This window comes from Astatotilapia calliptera, chromosome 8 (assembly GCF_900246225.1).
Source record: "Astatotilapia calliptera chromosome 8, fAstCal1.2, whole genome shotgun sequence".
Taxonomy (NCBI): domain Eukaryota; kingdom Metazoa; phylum Chordata; class Actinopteri; order Cichliformes; family Cichlidae; genus Astatotilapia; species Astatotilapia calliptera.
The window spans coordinates 20,609,466-20,627,347 of NC_039309.1; the positions used below are offsets into that span (position 1 = coordinate 20,609,466).

The 17,882-nt window shown below is 44.0% G+C and overlaps 1 protein-coding gene across 1 annotated transcript; it reads right to left on the minus strand.

Moving 5' to 3' along the window:
• Positions 1 to 11,042: 11,042 nt before the first annotated feature.
• On the minus strand, positions 11,043 to 17,643 carry mrpl38 (mitochondrial ribosomal protein L38). Its single transcript, XM_026177340.1, has 9 exons — positions 17,524 to 17,643; positions 16,239 to 16,427; positions 16,002 to 16,133; positions 15,716 to 15,918; positions 15,554 to 15,626; positions 15,365 to 15,410; positions 13,977 to 14,135; positions 11,429 to 11,565; positions 11,043 to 11,281 (listed from the first exon to the last, which is right to left on the minus strand). The coding sequence occupies exons 1-9, from the start codon at positions 17,606 to 17,608 to the stop codon at positions 11,145 to 11,147; spliced, it is 1,161 nt and encodes a 386-aa protein (XP_026033125.1). The 5' UTR covers positions 17,609 to 17,643; the 3' UTR covers positions 11,043 to 11,144.
• Between the last annotated feature and the right edge of the window lie 239 nt (positions 17,644 to 17,882).

Here is a 17,882-nt window from a genome sequence, read left to right on the forward strand (position 1 = left end):
AGTAGCTTTCTGATCTTCCACCCCACACTACGCATGTTTGAGATTTTTGAGATTTGTTCCACTGAGTCAGGTATGGATATTTGCAATCGTTTTGAGGTTAATGGTCAAAACTCCCTGTATGTAACAGGTATAGGACCAGAATACACAGATGAGGAAATAACTGCTGTGTTCAAAGTTAATGGAGATATTTCTAAATTAGTGAGGATCCCTGACGAATCAGGACAACCAGAGGGTAGAGCCCTGGTCCAGTATGCATCTGACAGGTCTATCTCTAGAATCGACCCCATTACTTTGGGTACCGTACCAAGTCCAAAGGACCCAGCTGTGATGTGGTTTGCGAGGACCATTAGAGATGTTTGTCAGGAAGTGGTGGGGAGGGAGATAGCTTGCAGATACCTGGACGAACTAAAGTCTGTCGCAGGCAGTGGCAGGAAAGGTTTCTTGAATGTGCTTCAGGAGGAACTGCATGGGAACCAGGGCACATCACATGACGTACACAGTAATGCTACACAGCCCTATGCAGCTCAAAATGCTAACACACCTAATAATGATCAAAATGAGCCTGCAGAGCCCACACATGTTTATAGTGCATCTGCTAGTTTACCAACGAGCCCAGTCCACATCAGTGAGGATGTTTTTAACCCCCCCCAGATCCAGAGAGTGATTGTGGAGCATGTCATCCGAAGTGAGTCCACCACTTCACCATCCCCACAAATAAGGTTGCGCACCTTCTCTGGGCGGATGCCAAGGCCAAACGGTGAGGTGGACTACGAAACATGGCACACCCAAGTTGATCTTCTCCTTAACGATCCTTCCTTGAATGATGCTCACAAGGTGAGAAGGATTCTTGAGAGCTTGCTGAGTCCAGCAGCTGATGTTGTGAAGCCTCTTGGCATCTCTTCACCACCAAGTGTCTACATCACTCAACTTGACTCTGCTTTTGGTGTTGTGGAGGATGGAGAGGAGTTGTTTGCGGCATTTCTCGGCTCTAACCAAGATAGTGGAGAGAAGCCATCAGCATACTTGAACAGGCTCCATAGCCTCCTCACAAGAGCAATTTCTAGAGGGGGAGCCTCAGCTGGAAATTCCAATGATCATTTGCTCAGACAGTTTTGTAGGGGCTGTTGGGATCAGAGCATCATCATCGGCTTACAGTTAGAGTGCAAAAAGGGAAATCCACCAACATTTCCTGAATTCCTCCTCATGCTGAGAACTGAGGAAGACCGCCGTTCCACAAAGCTAGATAGGATGAAAAAGCATTTAGGTGCTTCGAAAGCTAACATGTATGCCCACCATGTTTTTGATATGCCCTCTTATGACTGTGAGCCTGTCCCACTGACTAACTCAAAGCCGAATGAGACATCAAAGCTTGAAAAGAAAGTAAACGAGCTAACTAAACAGTTGGAAAAGCTAAACAAAAAGCCACCGAGCCTCACTCATGATAGTAATCCTCCCCTAGTGGTAAAAGCAAAGCGAGATGAAACCTCTGATATTGAGAACAAGATAGCTGAACTGACAAAGCAAGTTGAAAAACTAGCACAAAATCAGAGAGAGAGTACTGAAAAGACCGACTGCTTTGCAATCAGTAGTAGTAACATGAAGAGGGGCCTTAAGGTGCCTGGAATGCCGAGGCCGTGGTTTTGTTTTAAGTGTGGGGAAGACAACCACATTGCTGCTCACTGCTCCAATGAACCCAACCCCGCACTGGTTCGCAAGAAAAATGCAGAACTCCGGGAGAGGCAGGATAAGCTTTTAGCTCAGCAGGCTGCTTCCCCATTCACTTTAAACTAGTAGCAGCTCCTGTTGTGGGACGTCCAGGAGCTGCAGTTGATGATAACCCCTGTCCCAACAGATCAGTTGATGGTGCTGGAACACAGAAGAAAGTCATAACCCACACAATGACTGAAACCTACCGTTGCACAGAGCGATCTATACCTGCAGGGCTTGTAGGTCCTCGTTGTGCGGCTTCTGTCTTTCTTGAGGGTGTACAGTGTGAGTCCATAATGGACACCGGCTCACAAGTTACAACAGTGTCCGAGTGTTTCCATAAGAACCATCTGTCTCACTTACCTATACATCCAATTCATGCCCTTCTTGAAATCGAAGGAGCAGGTGGACAGCAGGTCCCCTATCTTGGTTACATAGAAGCGCGTGTCACTTTCCCGCTGTCTGTTCCTGGCAGGAAAGAGGAGCTAGTCGTGTTAGCACTTGTGGTGCCAGAGTGTCAGTTCAACAGCAGGACCCCCCTGTTGATTGGTACCAATGTGTTATTACGACTTTATGAACAAGTACTTGAACGGGATGGTCCAGAGGTTGTTTGCAAACTCTTCTCTAGAGATTTTGCAGTGATCTTCCAGCATATTGCCCAGATCCATGACCTCAACAACCATGCTCATCCTGTCAGGTTACATGGTGGAAACCCCATCACCATCCCTGCAAAACAAAAGTGCTGCATCACAGGTGATGTCAGGTTGAAAAGGAACAGTCAGACCACATTTGTGCTTGAACCCAATGAACATCACAGGTTGCCAGGTGGCGTGTTCCTTGAAGCTGCTCTGATGGACATTCCATTTAAGTCTAGCTGCAAGGTCCCGGTCGTCCTGCGCAATCTTAATGACCATGATGTTACGCTGCAGCGAAAATGCATCATTGCTCAAATATGTGCAGCTCAGCAGGTCACATCACTTGGACCAGTGAAAGGTGACTCTCATCACAATAAGCCTGACAGTGACAACCTCGAGTTCAATCTTGATGATTCACCAATATCTGAACAATGGAAAGATCGTATCACCACCAAGCTTAGATCTATTCCAGAAGTCTTTGCTGTGGATGACCTGTCATATGGTCACACCACTGCAGTGAAACATCACATCAGGCTACATGACGAGACTCCTTTTAAGGAGAGGCCAAGGCCTATTCATCCCAGTGACAGGGAGGCAGTCAAGGAGCATCTTAAAGAACTGCTTGATGCAGGAATCATTAAAGAGTCACAGAGCCCTTTTGCATCCCCAGTGGCCTTGGTCCGGAAGAAGAATGGTTCTATCAGGTTATGCATTGACTACAGGAAGCTAAATGCTCGAACCATCAGAGATGCATACGCTCTTCCGAACATTGAGGAGACCTTTGCTGCCCTTAGCGGTGCTAAATGGTTCTCCGTCATGGACCTTAAATCTGGTTATTACCAGGTTGAGATGGCCGAAGAAGACAAGCCTAAAACCGCTTTCACGTGTCCCCTCGGCTTCTTTGAATTCAATCGCATGCCTCAGGGTGTCACGAACGCACCAAGCACTTTTCAGCGCCTTATGGAAAGGTGTGTCGGTGACTTGCATCTCAATGAGGTATTGGTGTTTCTGGACGACTTGATTGTCTTTTCAGACACATTGGAAGAACATGAAGCACGACTCATGAAGGTGCTGAACCGTCTTAAAGATTTCGGTCTAAAGCTTTCTCCGGAGAAATGTCACTTCTTTAAGACGTCAGTAAAGTATCTTGGTCATGTCGTGGATGCACGAGGAGTTCATACTGACCCTGACAAGATATCCGCCTTGAGGGACTGGCCTCGTCCTTCAAATAGGAAAGAGCTTAAATGTTTCTTAGGCTTCGCTGGGTATTATCGGCGGTTTGTCGAAGGATATTCCCAGATAGCCAAACCTCTTAATAGCCTGACAGCAGGCTACTATCCACCAAAGAAAAGGGGCAAAGTGTACAAGAGGGAACGCTTCACGACTCTTGTGAGCCCTAATGCACCGCTCGGTGAGGAGTACTTCGGAGTGTGAGAGTGCATTCAGAACCCTGATCAAGAAACTGACTTCTGCGCCCATCCTTGCTTTTGCGAATCCACAACTACCATATGTTGTACATACTGACGCTTGTCGCGATGGATTGGGGGCAGCGCTCTATCAAGAGCAGGAGGGGAAGCTCAGAGTTGTCGCGTATGCCAGTCGAGGTCTTTCCAAGAGCGAGAGAAACTACCCTACGCACAAACTCGAATTCTTGGCCTTAAAGTGGGCCGTTTGTGAAAAGTTCAGTGATTTCCTTTATGGGTCAAGTTTCACTGTGCTTACCGACAACAACCCCCTCACATACGTCTTGACATCTGCGAAGTTAGATGCTGCTGGTCATCGCTGGTTAGCCGCTCTTTCTACTTACCAGTTTACCATCAAGTACAGAGCAGGGCAGGCCAACCGCGATGCAGATGGGTTATCCCGGCGGCCTCAAGGTCCGCCTCTTGAGGATGAAGCTTCCACTAAAGAAAGAGAGAGAATAGAGGACATGAAAAAACGGTTCATGGAAGCAAGAGATGACATGGATCATGAGGTGTTCTCTGCATTATGTCAACGTCATCTTGTGATGGTTAAAGATGAACGTCACCCTCATTCAGAGCAGCCTGTCATTGCGGAGTCTCTTGTTGTCGACCCTTCTGTAGTGCCTGATGTTTTCGATGAGGACACTTTACCATCCATGGCTAACTCTGACTGGTGTAATGCTCAAAATAATGATCCGTCTCTCTCACGTGTCATCACCTTTGTGAGGAGAGCTGTAAAACCCAGTTTCAGAGAGACAAACCTTGAACATCCCGATGTCAAACTTCTTTTTAGGGAGTGGAAAAAACTTGAACTCAGGGATGGTGTCCTGTACAGGAAGTGGTCTGAGCGAGGCGAACTGGTGTATCAGTTGGTCTTACCCGAACAGTTCAGAGAGAGGGCACTGCAAGGAGTGCATGATGATGTTGGCCATCTCGGTTCTGAGCGTGCACTTCAGCTTGCTCGTGCCAGGTTCTACTGGCCGAGAATGGCCAGAGACATCGAGGAGAAGTGCAAAAAGTGCGAACGCTGTTTCAGGCGGAAGGCTGTGCCTCAGAGGGCCGCGCCTTTGGAAAACATTTCTGCTACTTATCCACTTGAACTTCTTTGTATGGATTATCTATCCCTTGAGCCGGATGATAGAGACACAAGAAACATTTTAGTCATCACCGACCACTTTACAAAATTTGCTGTGGCGGTGCCGACTAGGGATCAGAAAGCCAGAACTGTTGCGAAGGCTTTATGGGAGAACTTTATTGTTCACTACGGGTTCCCCAGTCGTCTGCTCAGCGACCAGGGCAGGGACTTTGAGTCTAAGACGATCAGAGAACTCTGCACACTGATTGGAGCAGACAAAGTTCGTACCACCCCGTACCATCCCCGGGGAAACCCAGTGGAACGATTTAACCGGACCCTCCTTGGTATGCTAGGGACCCTGGAAGAAAGAGACAAATATCATTGGAGAGATTTTGTCAAACCTCTGGTCCACGCATACAATTGCACGAGAAACAGTACAACAGGCTATTCGCCTTACGAACTAATGTTTGGTAGGCAGCCCAGACTGCCGATTGATCTTGTCCTGGGAATCCAACCTGATATGGCAAGTCACAAGACCCACTCAGAGTATGTCAAGGGCCTTCGTCAACGCCTACAGGAGAGCTACTCATTAGCTGCTAAAAATGCCAAGAAGATGGGAGAGAAGAACAAGGCTAGGTTTGACAGGGAGGTCAGGGCAGCTGAACTCTTAGAAGGGGATAGGGTCTTAGTGAGAAACGTGAATATCAGGGGGAAACACAAACTGGCAGATCGGTGGGAACAGAAAATCCATGTTGTTGTCAGACGGATTAGCGACAGTCCTGTTTATGTAGTCAAACCTGAGACAGGGGAGGGGCCACACCGTACGTTGCATAGAGACCTTCTTTTGCCGTGCGGGTTCCTACCTGTAACTGAGATCAGAGAGCAAAGTTCTTCCACTGACGCATCGAGGAAAATGAGACTGAGGGGCAAAACAACAAAAGGCGTGCAAGGGGACACTGATTGTCAGGAGGACGAGTCGTACAGTGATGAAGATGAACTGTATCCTAATACATGGATGCCAGAAATCATCACGAAGGGTCCTTTCCTGCAGAGGGAAGGAGGCTTCAATGAGCCTCAGCCAGTTTCCAGGGTATTAAACCCAGACACCCCTTCTTTTGTGCCCCAAAGTTCCGCACACTTACCTGAAAGACCTACTCACGAGCTTCAACCAGGAACTCCTTATGTTAGCTCTGAGAATAGTGGTTCAGTTACACATCCTACTTCACACTGTAGGACTCCGGACCATATTGTCATTGATATTCCTGAACCTGATGTGACACAAATCTCACCTGATGAAGAGAACACAGATCTCATCACCACAGACCCTGTAGTTGCAGACACTGACAATGTAGTATCTGAGAGTCAAGAGTCCGAGAACGCAAGTGTCCGGCGTTCTACTAGGGAGAGACGTCCGCCTCGGAAACTCACCTACGATGAGCTGGGGGAGCCTTTAACCTTGGCCATTAGTTCATTCTTTCAGGCTTTAGGGGCTGCTATTTCACATGTGTCTGTACCGGTAGGGGCAGGTATGCATGCTGGGACTCATGCAGTCTAGACGGGGAGAATGTAACCCTGGTAAGATTTACAGCAATCAGAAGTACAGGGTTCTTTGAATGCATCGTAGTCCTTGTCTGATAGTTTAATTTCCGGGCTTGCCCTGAAGGCACCATCTGCAGCTCCGTGCGCGTGAAGGTGTGGTGTAGAGGAAAAAGGACGGCAAGGAAAAACTCCATGCTGCCGCGGAGCACGGTTTTTTCCAGTTGAAAGAGAGGAAAGAGGTTTAATTAACATTTGTGAGAGAGCTGTCGTTAGCGGTGAACCACAGACGGGTACCTACCTGAAAGGAGCCGGAGTATTTCTTCGAACTTTTTTGAACTATTCTGGTGAGTTAGCCTAGCTCACTTAGCACCGCTATTGCAGTTCAATGCACTGGAAAAAAATAACTAACCAGTCAGAATAGTAGTAAATGTGTTTAATGATGTTTAAGATGTGTTTTCATAGTATTGCAATGTTGTGACAGTTTTGTTTATTATGAGTGTCTAATGTTTTTACTTTCTTGGGCCTGCTAGTTCAGCCGCGGCCAGCTAAGTGGTTATGCGCAGTTCACGTGCAATAGCTGTGCTGTTACTGTAACTGCGGGTGATGCACAGTAATACCGGTGTATTTACTTTTAATGTGTCACAAGATGCAGATTTATTTTAATATTTCAAAAGAACCAAGGACATTAGGAACAAGGACATTTAAGGAATGTGGACATCTAACATTCTGCGTATTTGTGTGCAGACTGGTTTTTTTTTTGAGGTACAGTTCCATGGGTGCCAAGTGAGGAGCTGGTATCGTGGGTCTAAGACACTGTTGCTGCTGTGGAGGCCTTCTCTGTGTCAGGACGCCGACACGTTGATGCCTGCCGTACCAGGAGGGCGGTAGGGAAAAAAACAAAAGGAAGCCCACCTGAGAGATACCTTATCATTTTCTTTGCTACTTTTTCTCCGCCTGAGATTCAGGTCGTTTTCAGTTCTTAACCCAGGACAGTGGGTAACTGAATAAACTGACACCATAAGGAACTGGACACTCACATGCTATTTTCTTTTCTTTTTCCTTTTCTTTGGGGTGTTGAAATATTGTGTTTCTTGTCTTACATCTATTTTGATTGTTTCAATTATTTTTGTGATGCATTTGAGATGGTTACTGCATTTGAAGGTATCCCTACATTGAGGATGAGCAAAGGGAACTGATCCAAAAGGAAATATATAAAGCAAACTTTGTTTCATAAACCTGTGGTCGTGCGTGTTATGTGGGTTGGAAGTCTCATTGCTCTTACAGAGTTGCTACCGCCAATCTCCTTCCCAAACCTAGATTCGGATATTGTAGACATTGCACTTGGGCGAGCAGTATAGATCATCTCTTTATAGATAGAGGGACACACGTCCAGGTTACACACGGAAAGTCTTGTTTTTTACCAGCATTTCCTAAAAATACAGGGAGTGCAGAATTATTAGACAAGTTGTATTTTTGAGGAATAATGTTATTATTGAACAACAACCATGTTCTCAATGAACCCAAAAAACTCATTAATATCAAAGCTGAATGTTTTTGGAAGTAGTTTTTAGTTTTAGCTATTTTAGGGGGATATCTGTGTGTGCAGGTGACTATTACTGTGCATAATTATTAGGCAACTTAACAAAAAACAAATATATACCCATTTCAATTATTGATTTTTACCAGTGAAACCAATATAACATCTCCACATTCACAAATATACATTTCTGACATTCAAAAACAAAAAAACAAATCAGCGACCAATATAGCCACCTTTCTTTGCAAGGACACTCAAAAGCCTGCCATCCATGGATTCTGCCAGTGTTTTGATCTGTTCACCATCAACATTGTGTGCAGCAGCAACCACAGCCTCCCAGACACTGTTCAGAGAGGTGTACTGTTTTCCCTCCTTGTAAATCTCACATTTGATGATGGACCACAGGTTCTCAATGGGGTTCAGATCAGGTGAACAAGGAGGCCATGTCATTAGTTTTTCTTCTTTTATACCCTTTCTTGCCAGCCACGCTGTGGAGTACTTGGACGCGTGTGATGGAGCATTGTCCTGCATGAAAATCATGTTTTCTTGAAGGATGCAGACTTCTTCCTGTACCACTGCTTGAAGAAGGTGTCTTCCAGAAACTGGCAGTAGGACTGGGAGTTGAGCTTGACTCCATCCTCAACCCGAAAAGGCCCCACAAGCTCATCTTTGATGATACCAGCCCAAACCAGTACTCCACCTCCACCTTGCTGGCGTCTGAGTCGGACTGGAGCTCTCTGCCCTTTACCAATCCAGCCACGGGCCCATCCATCTGGCCCATCAAGACTCACTCTCATTTCATCAGTCCATAAAACCTTAGAAAAACCAGTCATCAGATATTTCTTGGCCCAGTCTTGACGTTTCAGCTTGTGTGTCTTGTTCAGTGGTGGTCGTCTTTCAGCCTTTCTTACCTTGGCCATGTCTCTGAGTATTGCACACCTTGTGCTTTTGGGCACTCCAGTGATGTTGCAGCTCTGAAATATGGCCAAACTGGTGGCAAGTGGCATGTTGGCAGCTGCACGCTTGACTTTTCTCAGTTCATGGGCAGTTATTTTGCGCCTTGGTTTTTCCACACGCTTCTTGCGACCCTGTTGACTATTTTGAATGAAACGCTTGATTGTTCGATGATCACGCTTCAGAAGCTTTGCAATTTTGAGACTGCTGCATCCCTCTGCAAGATATCTCACTATTTTTGACTTTTCTGAGCCTGTCAAGTCCTTCTTTTGACCCATTTTGCCAAAGGAAAGGATGTTGCCTAATAATTATGCACACCTGATATAGGGTGTTGATGTCATTAGACCACACCCCTTCTCATTACAGAGTTGCACATCACCTAATATGCTTAATTGGTAGTAGGCTTTCGAGCCTATACAGCTTGGAGTAGGACAACATGCATGAAGAGGATGATGTGGACAAAATACTCATTTGCCTAATAATTCTGCACTCCCTGTATGTAGGACTGCTTTATACCTCATAGTACTGTATGAGGTAATAGAGCACTTTGCTCTCTGACTGCAGGTTTACTGATGTTTCCTGGGATAGTTAAAAATAGAATGGGAGGCAGAGCCCTCAGATTTCCCACCCCTCTTCTGTGGAATTATTTCCCAGTTTGGATTTGGGAGACAGACATTTTCTTTTATGATTAGGCTGAAGACTTTCCCTTTTGAAAAAGGTTACATTTAGGACTGACCAGGTGACCCTGAATCCTCCCCTAGTTACACTGCAGTAGGTGCTCAGAGTGTTTATTCTTAACTCAGCTCTTTTAACTTGTGTGTGTTTACTCCACTCTGCATTTGATGATTAGTTATTAATCTCTGTCTCTCTTCCACAGCATGTCTGTTGTCCTGTCTTCCTTCTCTCTCCCCAACCGGTCACAGCAGATGGCCGCCCCTCCCTGAGCCTGGTTCTGCTGGAGGTTTCGTCCTGTTAAAAGGGAGTTTTTCCTTCCCACTGTCACCAAAGTGCTTGCTCATAGGGGGTCATATGATTGTTGGGTTTTTCTCTGTATGTATTATTGTAGGGTCTACCTTACAATATAAAGCACCTTGAGGTGACTGTTGTTGTGATTTGACGCTGTATAAATAAAATTGAATTGAACTGAACTGAGTTAAACCCCATCCGGTCACAGCACTGCCACCACCAGCTCCTCTTTTTGTTTTCTCTTGCCTACCTTGACTTAGACATTATCATATTATACCACATATAATGTAATATCTGAAATAGCACAAAAAGAAATGAATAAATAAACAAATAAAAGATTCACATGAATAAGAGGAGCCTATAGAGATTCTATATAGCTGTTTGTGCAAAAGCAAAATGTCTTCAGCACCACCATGCATTCAGATCACAATTCTGATTGTAAAAGCTGCCAGAAAGGACCACATTTAAAAAAAAGAAAGAAAAATAGATGTCTGGTTCTGCCCTCTGTCTATTATTGTAGAGTTGTTAAAGCATCTTGAGGCATCTGTTGTTGTCATCTGTTGCTATGTAAATAAAAATGGAATGAAATTAATGTGCAATCAATCAAAACTGGCATAAAACAGACACATGAGCAAAGATCCGCAGCTATTATTGCTAAGAATTTACAATCAAATATGAGTCATAGTTAAAATAAGGTTCCTGAAAAGTTCTGACTCATCAGTGTGGTCTCTGGGGATTTTAACTCAGCAGTGCCATCTGCTGACATTTCTTTGAATGCTTCAGTATACACAAAATTAGGGATAATTACTCAACATTAGAGCAACTGCAGCAATAAAAGTTTATAGTATCAAGTATGAATAAATGTATAAATGTTTTTCTAGACGGGCTTTTAGACAAATTTTTGGTCTTTGACATGAACGTCTCGTGGGCTTAAAACTATAAAAATAAATAAATAAATAGTTGAGGCATAAAAATGTTACTTCTATCACATTTTGACTCCACATGTACCTGCTTCTTATTGAGCTGTTAAATGTTGCTGACTTATATTTGGTGTTGCTGGCTGGAAAAATCCCTGCCAGATTATCATTAATAAAATGCTGATAATTGATGTTTAGTGAGTATAAAATGTTTGTTTTTTGGCAAAGGTAAATAAAATGCAGCCCCAGTGCAGCTGAAAATTGCTTTATTTTTACAATCATGACATAAATATGGCAAACACAATTCCACATTGTTGTTGCTGTTTCCTCAAATGTGCATGTGTCTGATAATCAGTATATCCCATAGGTGTGCTCTTTCCCGTCTCTGTATCTGTCCAGGTAGCGTAGGGGCTGCCGGTGAGGGTATTTGACCTGTGGGGGGTGGTACACTGGAGGCCTGATGAACTCAAACACGGGCTCCCTCATGTCTGCAGGAGAAGATGCAGGAAAGCAGACTGTTAAACTCACATTACCAGCTGCCACACAAATCCTGGCCCAATTTAGATGAACACGTTAGAGGTGGGAAACAAGTTCCAGCATGTATTGTGTTGTCTTTTTCCCACACCGTGACTCACTTAGGGTGTTGTGAAAGGTATCTGTCACAGATTGATCCCACTGGCATTGGAAGAAGGCCAGACCCACAGGAGTCATGTTGTCCTGGTACTTTCTGTAGAAATCCACCGTTTTAAACGTGCGCTGCACCAGTGATTGGCTGTGTGGAGAGACGATACATGCTCAGTGCGTTTTTAGGTATCACACAGGATTAACAGTTATGTCCCCACTCAATACATTTTTTAATCCAGGAGGTGTTTAGAGTATTTGTGCTAAATCGAGCTAAAGTCAACATGTCAAGACAATTGATTTTATTTATTAAGGTTTGTGGTATACTAGGAGCATCAGCCACTTGTCTGAAGCATATTTAATATGGCAGAGTTTTTTTTTTCCAGCATTTGTGGTCTGCAATAACACGTCATAATTCAGGTCCTATATAGTGATTGTGCGATGCTAGTATTTTACAGAGAGATCTGTATCTCTATCTATCCATTCATCCACATGGTGGTTGCCCCACAGAAACACAAGTTTTGCTTTTAAATTTCCGTCCTCTGCTATGTGTCTGAGATCACCATGTTATCTATATGGTACAGTGGGGCAAAAAAGTATTTAGTCAGCCACCGATTGTGCAAGTTCCCCCACCTAAAATGATGACAGAGGTCAGTAATTTGCACCAGAGGTACACTTCAACTGTGAGAGACAGAATGTGAAAAAAAAATCCATGAATCCACATGGTAGGATTTGTAAAGAATTTATTCGTAAATCGGGGTGGAAAATAAGTATTTGGTCAATAACAAAAATACAACTCAATACTTTGTAACATAACCTTTGTTGGCAATAACAGAGGTCAAACGTTTACTATAGGTCTTTACCAGGTTTGCACACACAGTAGCTGGTATTTTGGCCCATTCCTCCATGCAGATCTTCTCGAGAGCAGTGATGTTTTGGGGCTGTCGCTGAGCAACACGGACTTTCAACTCCCGCCACAGATTTTCTATGGGGTTGAGGTCTGGAGACTGGCTAGGCCACTCCAGGACTTTCAAATGCTTCTTACGGAGCCACTCCTTTGTTGCCCGGGCGGTGTGTTTTGGATCATTGTCATGTTGGAAGACCCAGCCTCGTTTCATCTTCAAAGTTCTCACTGATGGAAGGAGGTTTTGGCTCAAAATCTCACGATACATGGCCCCATTCATTCTGTCCTTAACACGGATCAGTCGTCCTGTCCCCTTGGCAGAAAAACAGCCCCATAGCATGATGTTTCCACCCCCATGCTTCACAGTAGGTATGGTGTTCTTGGGATGCAACTCAGTATTCTTCTTCCTCCAAACACGACGAGTTGAGTTTATACCAAAAAGTTCTACTTTGGTTTCATCTGACCACATGACATTCTCCCAATCCTCTGCTGTATCATCCATGTGCTCTCTGGCACACTTCAGATGGGCCTGGACATGCACTGGCTTCAGCAGAGGAACACGTCTGGCACTGCGGGATTTGATTCCCTGCCGTTGTAGTGTGTTACTGATGGTGACCTTTGTTACTTTGGTCCCAGCTCTCTGCAGGTCATTCACCAGGTCCCCCCGTGTGGTTCTGGGATCTTTGCTCACCGTTCTCATGATCATTTTGACCCCACGGGATGAGATCTTGCGTGGAGCCCCAGATGGAGGGAGATTATCAGTGGTCTTGTATGTCTTCCATTTTCTGATGATTGCTCCCACAGTTGATTTTTTCACACCAAGCTGCTTGCCTATTGTAGATTCACTCTTCCCAGTCTGGTGCAGGTCTACAATACTTTTCCTGGTGTCCTTCGAAAGCTCTTTGGTCTTGGCCATGGCGGAGTTTGGAGTCTGACTGTTTGAGGCTGTGGACAGGTGTCTTTTATACAGATGATGAGTTCAAACAGGTGCCATTCATACAGGTAACGAGTGGGGGACAGAAAAGCTTCTTACACAAGACGTTACAGGTCTGTGAGAGCCAGAGGTTTTCCTTGTTTGAGGTGACCAAATACTTATTTTCCACCCTGATTTACAAATAAATTCTTTACAAATCCTACCATGTGGATTCATGGATTTTTTTTTCACATTCTGTCTCTCACAGTTGAAGTGTACCTCTGGTGCAAATTACTGACCTCTGTCATCATTTTAAGTGGGGGAACTTGCACAATCGGTGACTGACTAAATACTTTTTTGCCCCACTGTATATCTCAACACTTAATGACATTTTAGAGTCAAGAGTAGAAAAACTCAATGTAGCAGAGTGTTTATAGCAACCAGCCTGAGAGTTTGGCTCACATGGGTTACTCTCGCATAAAATGACCTCTAAATTTGAATTGTGTTTAGTATATGTTGTAGTATATCCATCACTACAACCGCACATATATGCCAGGTTTGGGTGGTTCGGGAGGCAGTTGCTAATGCTACACTGAGATTAGTGTTATTCTTACCTACTGAGCACAACACATTTCCTAGTCACAGGTATCTTGCTGTAACTTGCTGTTGGGATGGACTTTGTTATTGTTGTAACTCCATCCAAAAAGAATACATCATCCACCACTCTGATTAGTGTACTACTCACCATGGCGAGGGCCTGATGTTTTCCTGGAAGTTGATGGGCCCATCCTGCTTGAAGAGCACGTAAATATAGCGATGGAAGCCTGTTCCTCTGGCAGGGAAGGGTGGCAGGTAGTGACACAGCTCCTCACCAGCCTGGACTGCTGAGCCCGGTATGTTCCCCCTGCAGAGACATGGATCATTCGAGGAATCCATGAATAACTCGAAACGAGGTTTATTTAGCTTAGATTTAAACTTGAAGTGAGAAATCAATGACAGTAAGCCAGCCAGCATAAAGTGAATGGACTGTAAGTTTTTTAGTGCTCATCCAGATGATCTGACCAATCAAAACATCTTACACTTCAAGTTAAGAGCAGAGAACAAAGCTCTGTTTTATTCCATTTCCTTTTTAGGGTTCGCCTTGCTGGGGAGCAAACAAATGCCCTATTTATTAGTTTGTCACCAGCTCCACCTTATGAGCCTCAGTCTGAGCACCACCTGTGTGTGACCTTTGGCACAGATTTTTTTTTTTTTAAATCTCTGAAAGTCTACCGCAGCGATGGAACACAATTCTTTCAAAAGTCACTCCATCATTTGGTGTTTGGTTTCTGTTGGTAGAAAGCAGTTTCAAAATCTCTCACAGGTGTCACACCTTATTATTGAGTGTTCCTCAGTCCTGACAGAGACCACTCAAGTAAACACAGAAAGGTTTATTTGCAGGATAAAACTGATTACGCGGAACAAACACGTACCAATTTGACTGTGTCCTCAAGCAGACCAATACATGTGGAAAATACTAGTGTAAGAGGATGAAAACCCTGCTCCCACAGCAGAACACAGCCACCAGATTCTCTTGCTGAAGGGGTTGTGCAGGAGTTGTATCCTCAGTTGGCCACAAGATGTCTCTTTTTACACAGAAACTGTACTTACTACACTGATCAGAATCAGAATCATTTAATAATCAATATGGAAATTATGTACTTTGATTATAAACTAGTTTTGACATCTAAATCTTACTCCTGTGAGACAAAGCTCTGTAAATGCAGCAGTCTGCACCATGAAGCTCACACAGTTAAACAGTGCGCCCCAGGGTGGCTGTGGCTACAATGTAGCTGCCATCACCAGTGTGTGAATGTGTGTGTGAATGGGTGGATGACTGGATATGTAAAGCTCTTTGGGGTACATGGGGACTAGTAAAGCGCTATATAAATACAGGCCATTTACCATTTACCATATGTTTTGTGAAACTGGATGCTCAGATTTAGTGGGAAACCTTATACTTTGGAAAATTAGATCAGTAAATTGATCTTGTTGACTTAGGAATTATCTGATTGCACTTTTGAACCTCAGCATAAACACAACATGGTCAGCATATAGTTTTAAAGCTTATTTGACTGGTATGAGACTACTCACACAAGCCAGTGGATGTATTCTGCCTCGTTATCTTGAAGATGCTCATCTGAGGGGGGGAAAAAATTGTACTTAATTTGGACAGTCTGCAAAAGTAAAGAATCCTTCAGTTACTTGTGTGGATTCACTTTTAAACGTATTAAAAGACAGCCAGTCATTCTTAGGACTGTCCACTGATCATTTTGTGTGTACCTGGACAGGTAAGCAGGAGGGTCCACAGGGAGCCCTCCTCTGCATTGAAGCTGATCTGTGGTGCCGTCGCTGCCTGGAGGACCACAAAGAACAGAAAGAACATGATGCAAGAAGATTTATAAAAGGTGTGGGGGGACATAGAATCAAAATCTCTTAACGTACCTCAGTGGGTGTCAGTTGATTCCCATAGTGCACATGAGTGCCGTTATCCTGGCTGTAGCAGACCTTGAGTGTAACCTGAGGTAGAAAATAAGCCATGGGGAAGAGATCTCTGAAGACCCCATAGTGGTCCGCAAGTCTTTTAACATGAAACGGCCCGGTTGTCTTCTCCCAAGTTTCCTGCACTTGATCCAGAGGGATCTTAACTGGTGGACAACAAGGAACCTGTTACCACAGGGTACCAAAACAGAGCGACAGGAGAATTCGTTAGAAACTGATGTAAGCTTACACGTGCGCAGACGAGACGCCCGCTCCAGCTCGACGTTCTTCTTGTTCTCCTTCATCACCTGCCTCTTCTTCTTTACTTCTTTGGTCCTGCAGGGTTGATAGTAGGGCAGTCCGATGTCCACTCGCTCTGCGCCTTCAAACACAACAGAATTCTTTCGTGCTATCTGGAGTTTTTACCATTAAAAAAATGACATTTACAAGACATCACATTGCCCCGATGTTCACTCCATCATCTCACCGTGCTCAGGGTCAGCGTTTTCCACGTAGCTCCTGTAAGTCTTCCACCATACGTCCTTGTTCCTCGCCTCCGCCGCTTGCCTGAAGTAACGATTGTAGCTGCGATACTTCTCTACCGACGCCAGGTTTTTAACATCAATCTCTTCATTTGGCATCGGGCCCAAAGGAGGAACCCGTTTGCAGAGGAATGCTGGAAACATCCCAAACAGTTAGACACATCGCTTTTGAAAATGCTACATCTTTAAATGGTAAAGTGATAGTGTACAATAGTGATCATAGATGGTGATTCACATTTACTTTTCCAGCTGCTGCGCTGTTCTATTTCACCTAATTTGTATTCATTCTGCACCAAAGTATGTTTCTGTGCCTTTTGATTGTCAAAGCTACTGATTTCCCAAATCTGAGTGGGGAGGTGGAAGAATCCATTACATTTTGATACCACGCGGATGACTTTGCCTACATCTGTGAAGTACACAGATGTAGGCATTGCATCCTCAGCGCCTTTCTACTTTGTAAGCAAGGCTACGTAAAAATTATGGGCCAAATGTGAGGAAATGTGGTGGAGAGAAAGAACAAGAGCATGCATTCAAATCCTCTTCTTTAAAATTGAAAACAATGCCTTTAGGGTCTTGGCAGAGGATCAGACAAATGTCATGAAAAGTGAGGATCAAGTTAATTAACTGGGCAGTGTAGTGCCTGTGGGCGAGTCAGACTTTGGAGGAAGAGCACCCCTCATTTCTCTTTGTGTTATTTATCAGCTTGTTGCTGGTTTTACAGCATGACTGAAAACTGCAAAACAAATGGAAATGTGCAGAGGACATTTTGCACTCCGAGTCAACTGTCAGCGAGTGATGAGTTCACTGTCTCGTACTTTACCTGTTTATTCTAAGGCAGATATCTTTGCACCTTTATAACTATGGCTGTGAGTATTTACTGATAACTATATTAGTCACTGGATAATGGCACAGCATACACTTTGCAGTTCAAAATTAAGAAGAAGAAAAAAACAGTAGCAGCTAATTTCCAGAAAATAATGTAACTGATGTATGAGCCGTTTAGCATTAAATGTGTTGACACTCTTACAACACCTCAGTTGTTTTCCTGATCAATGTTTAGCTTGACCAAATTTATTCGTCACATTTGTTTATGAGATTTCTACCATGTCTGTAAGGGGACAGCGTGCATCAGGGCTCTGCTGCAACTAATATAACCTACCGAAATATTTTCTATATTCAAGACGTTCAGGAAGTATTTTAAAAATTGCCAAATACAGATGGACTCCATACCTGTCGTGACAAATGCCCTCGCATTATTGACCCCTAAATCTGTCCCGGTCCGTAAAGCAGCAGCACATACTGTGCGCAGCGCCATCTTGGAATGACTTTCCCCGCCCCTACTTTTTTTTCTTTTTTTTTAAACAGAATACGGTGGCCGAGAGGGAAAAAAGAAAAGAAGACACTTAAAACTGAATTATGCAGTCATATACATTATAACATTAAAATTTAATACATAAAAAAATTATGTATATTATGTAAAAAATTATGTAAGGATTTTTGAGGCGAATGTTTCAGTAAATATCTATTCTACATTAATTAAAGCAAAATAAAGCAAACGATTGACATAAATTAAGTAGTATTGCCCTCGC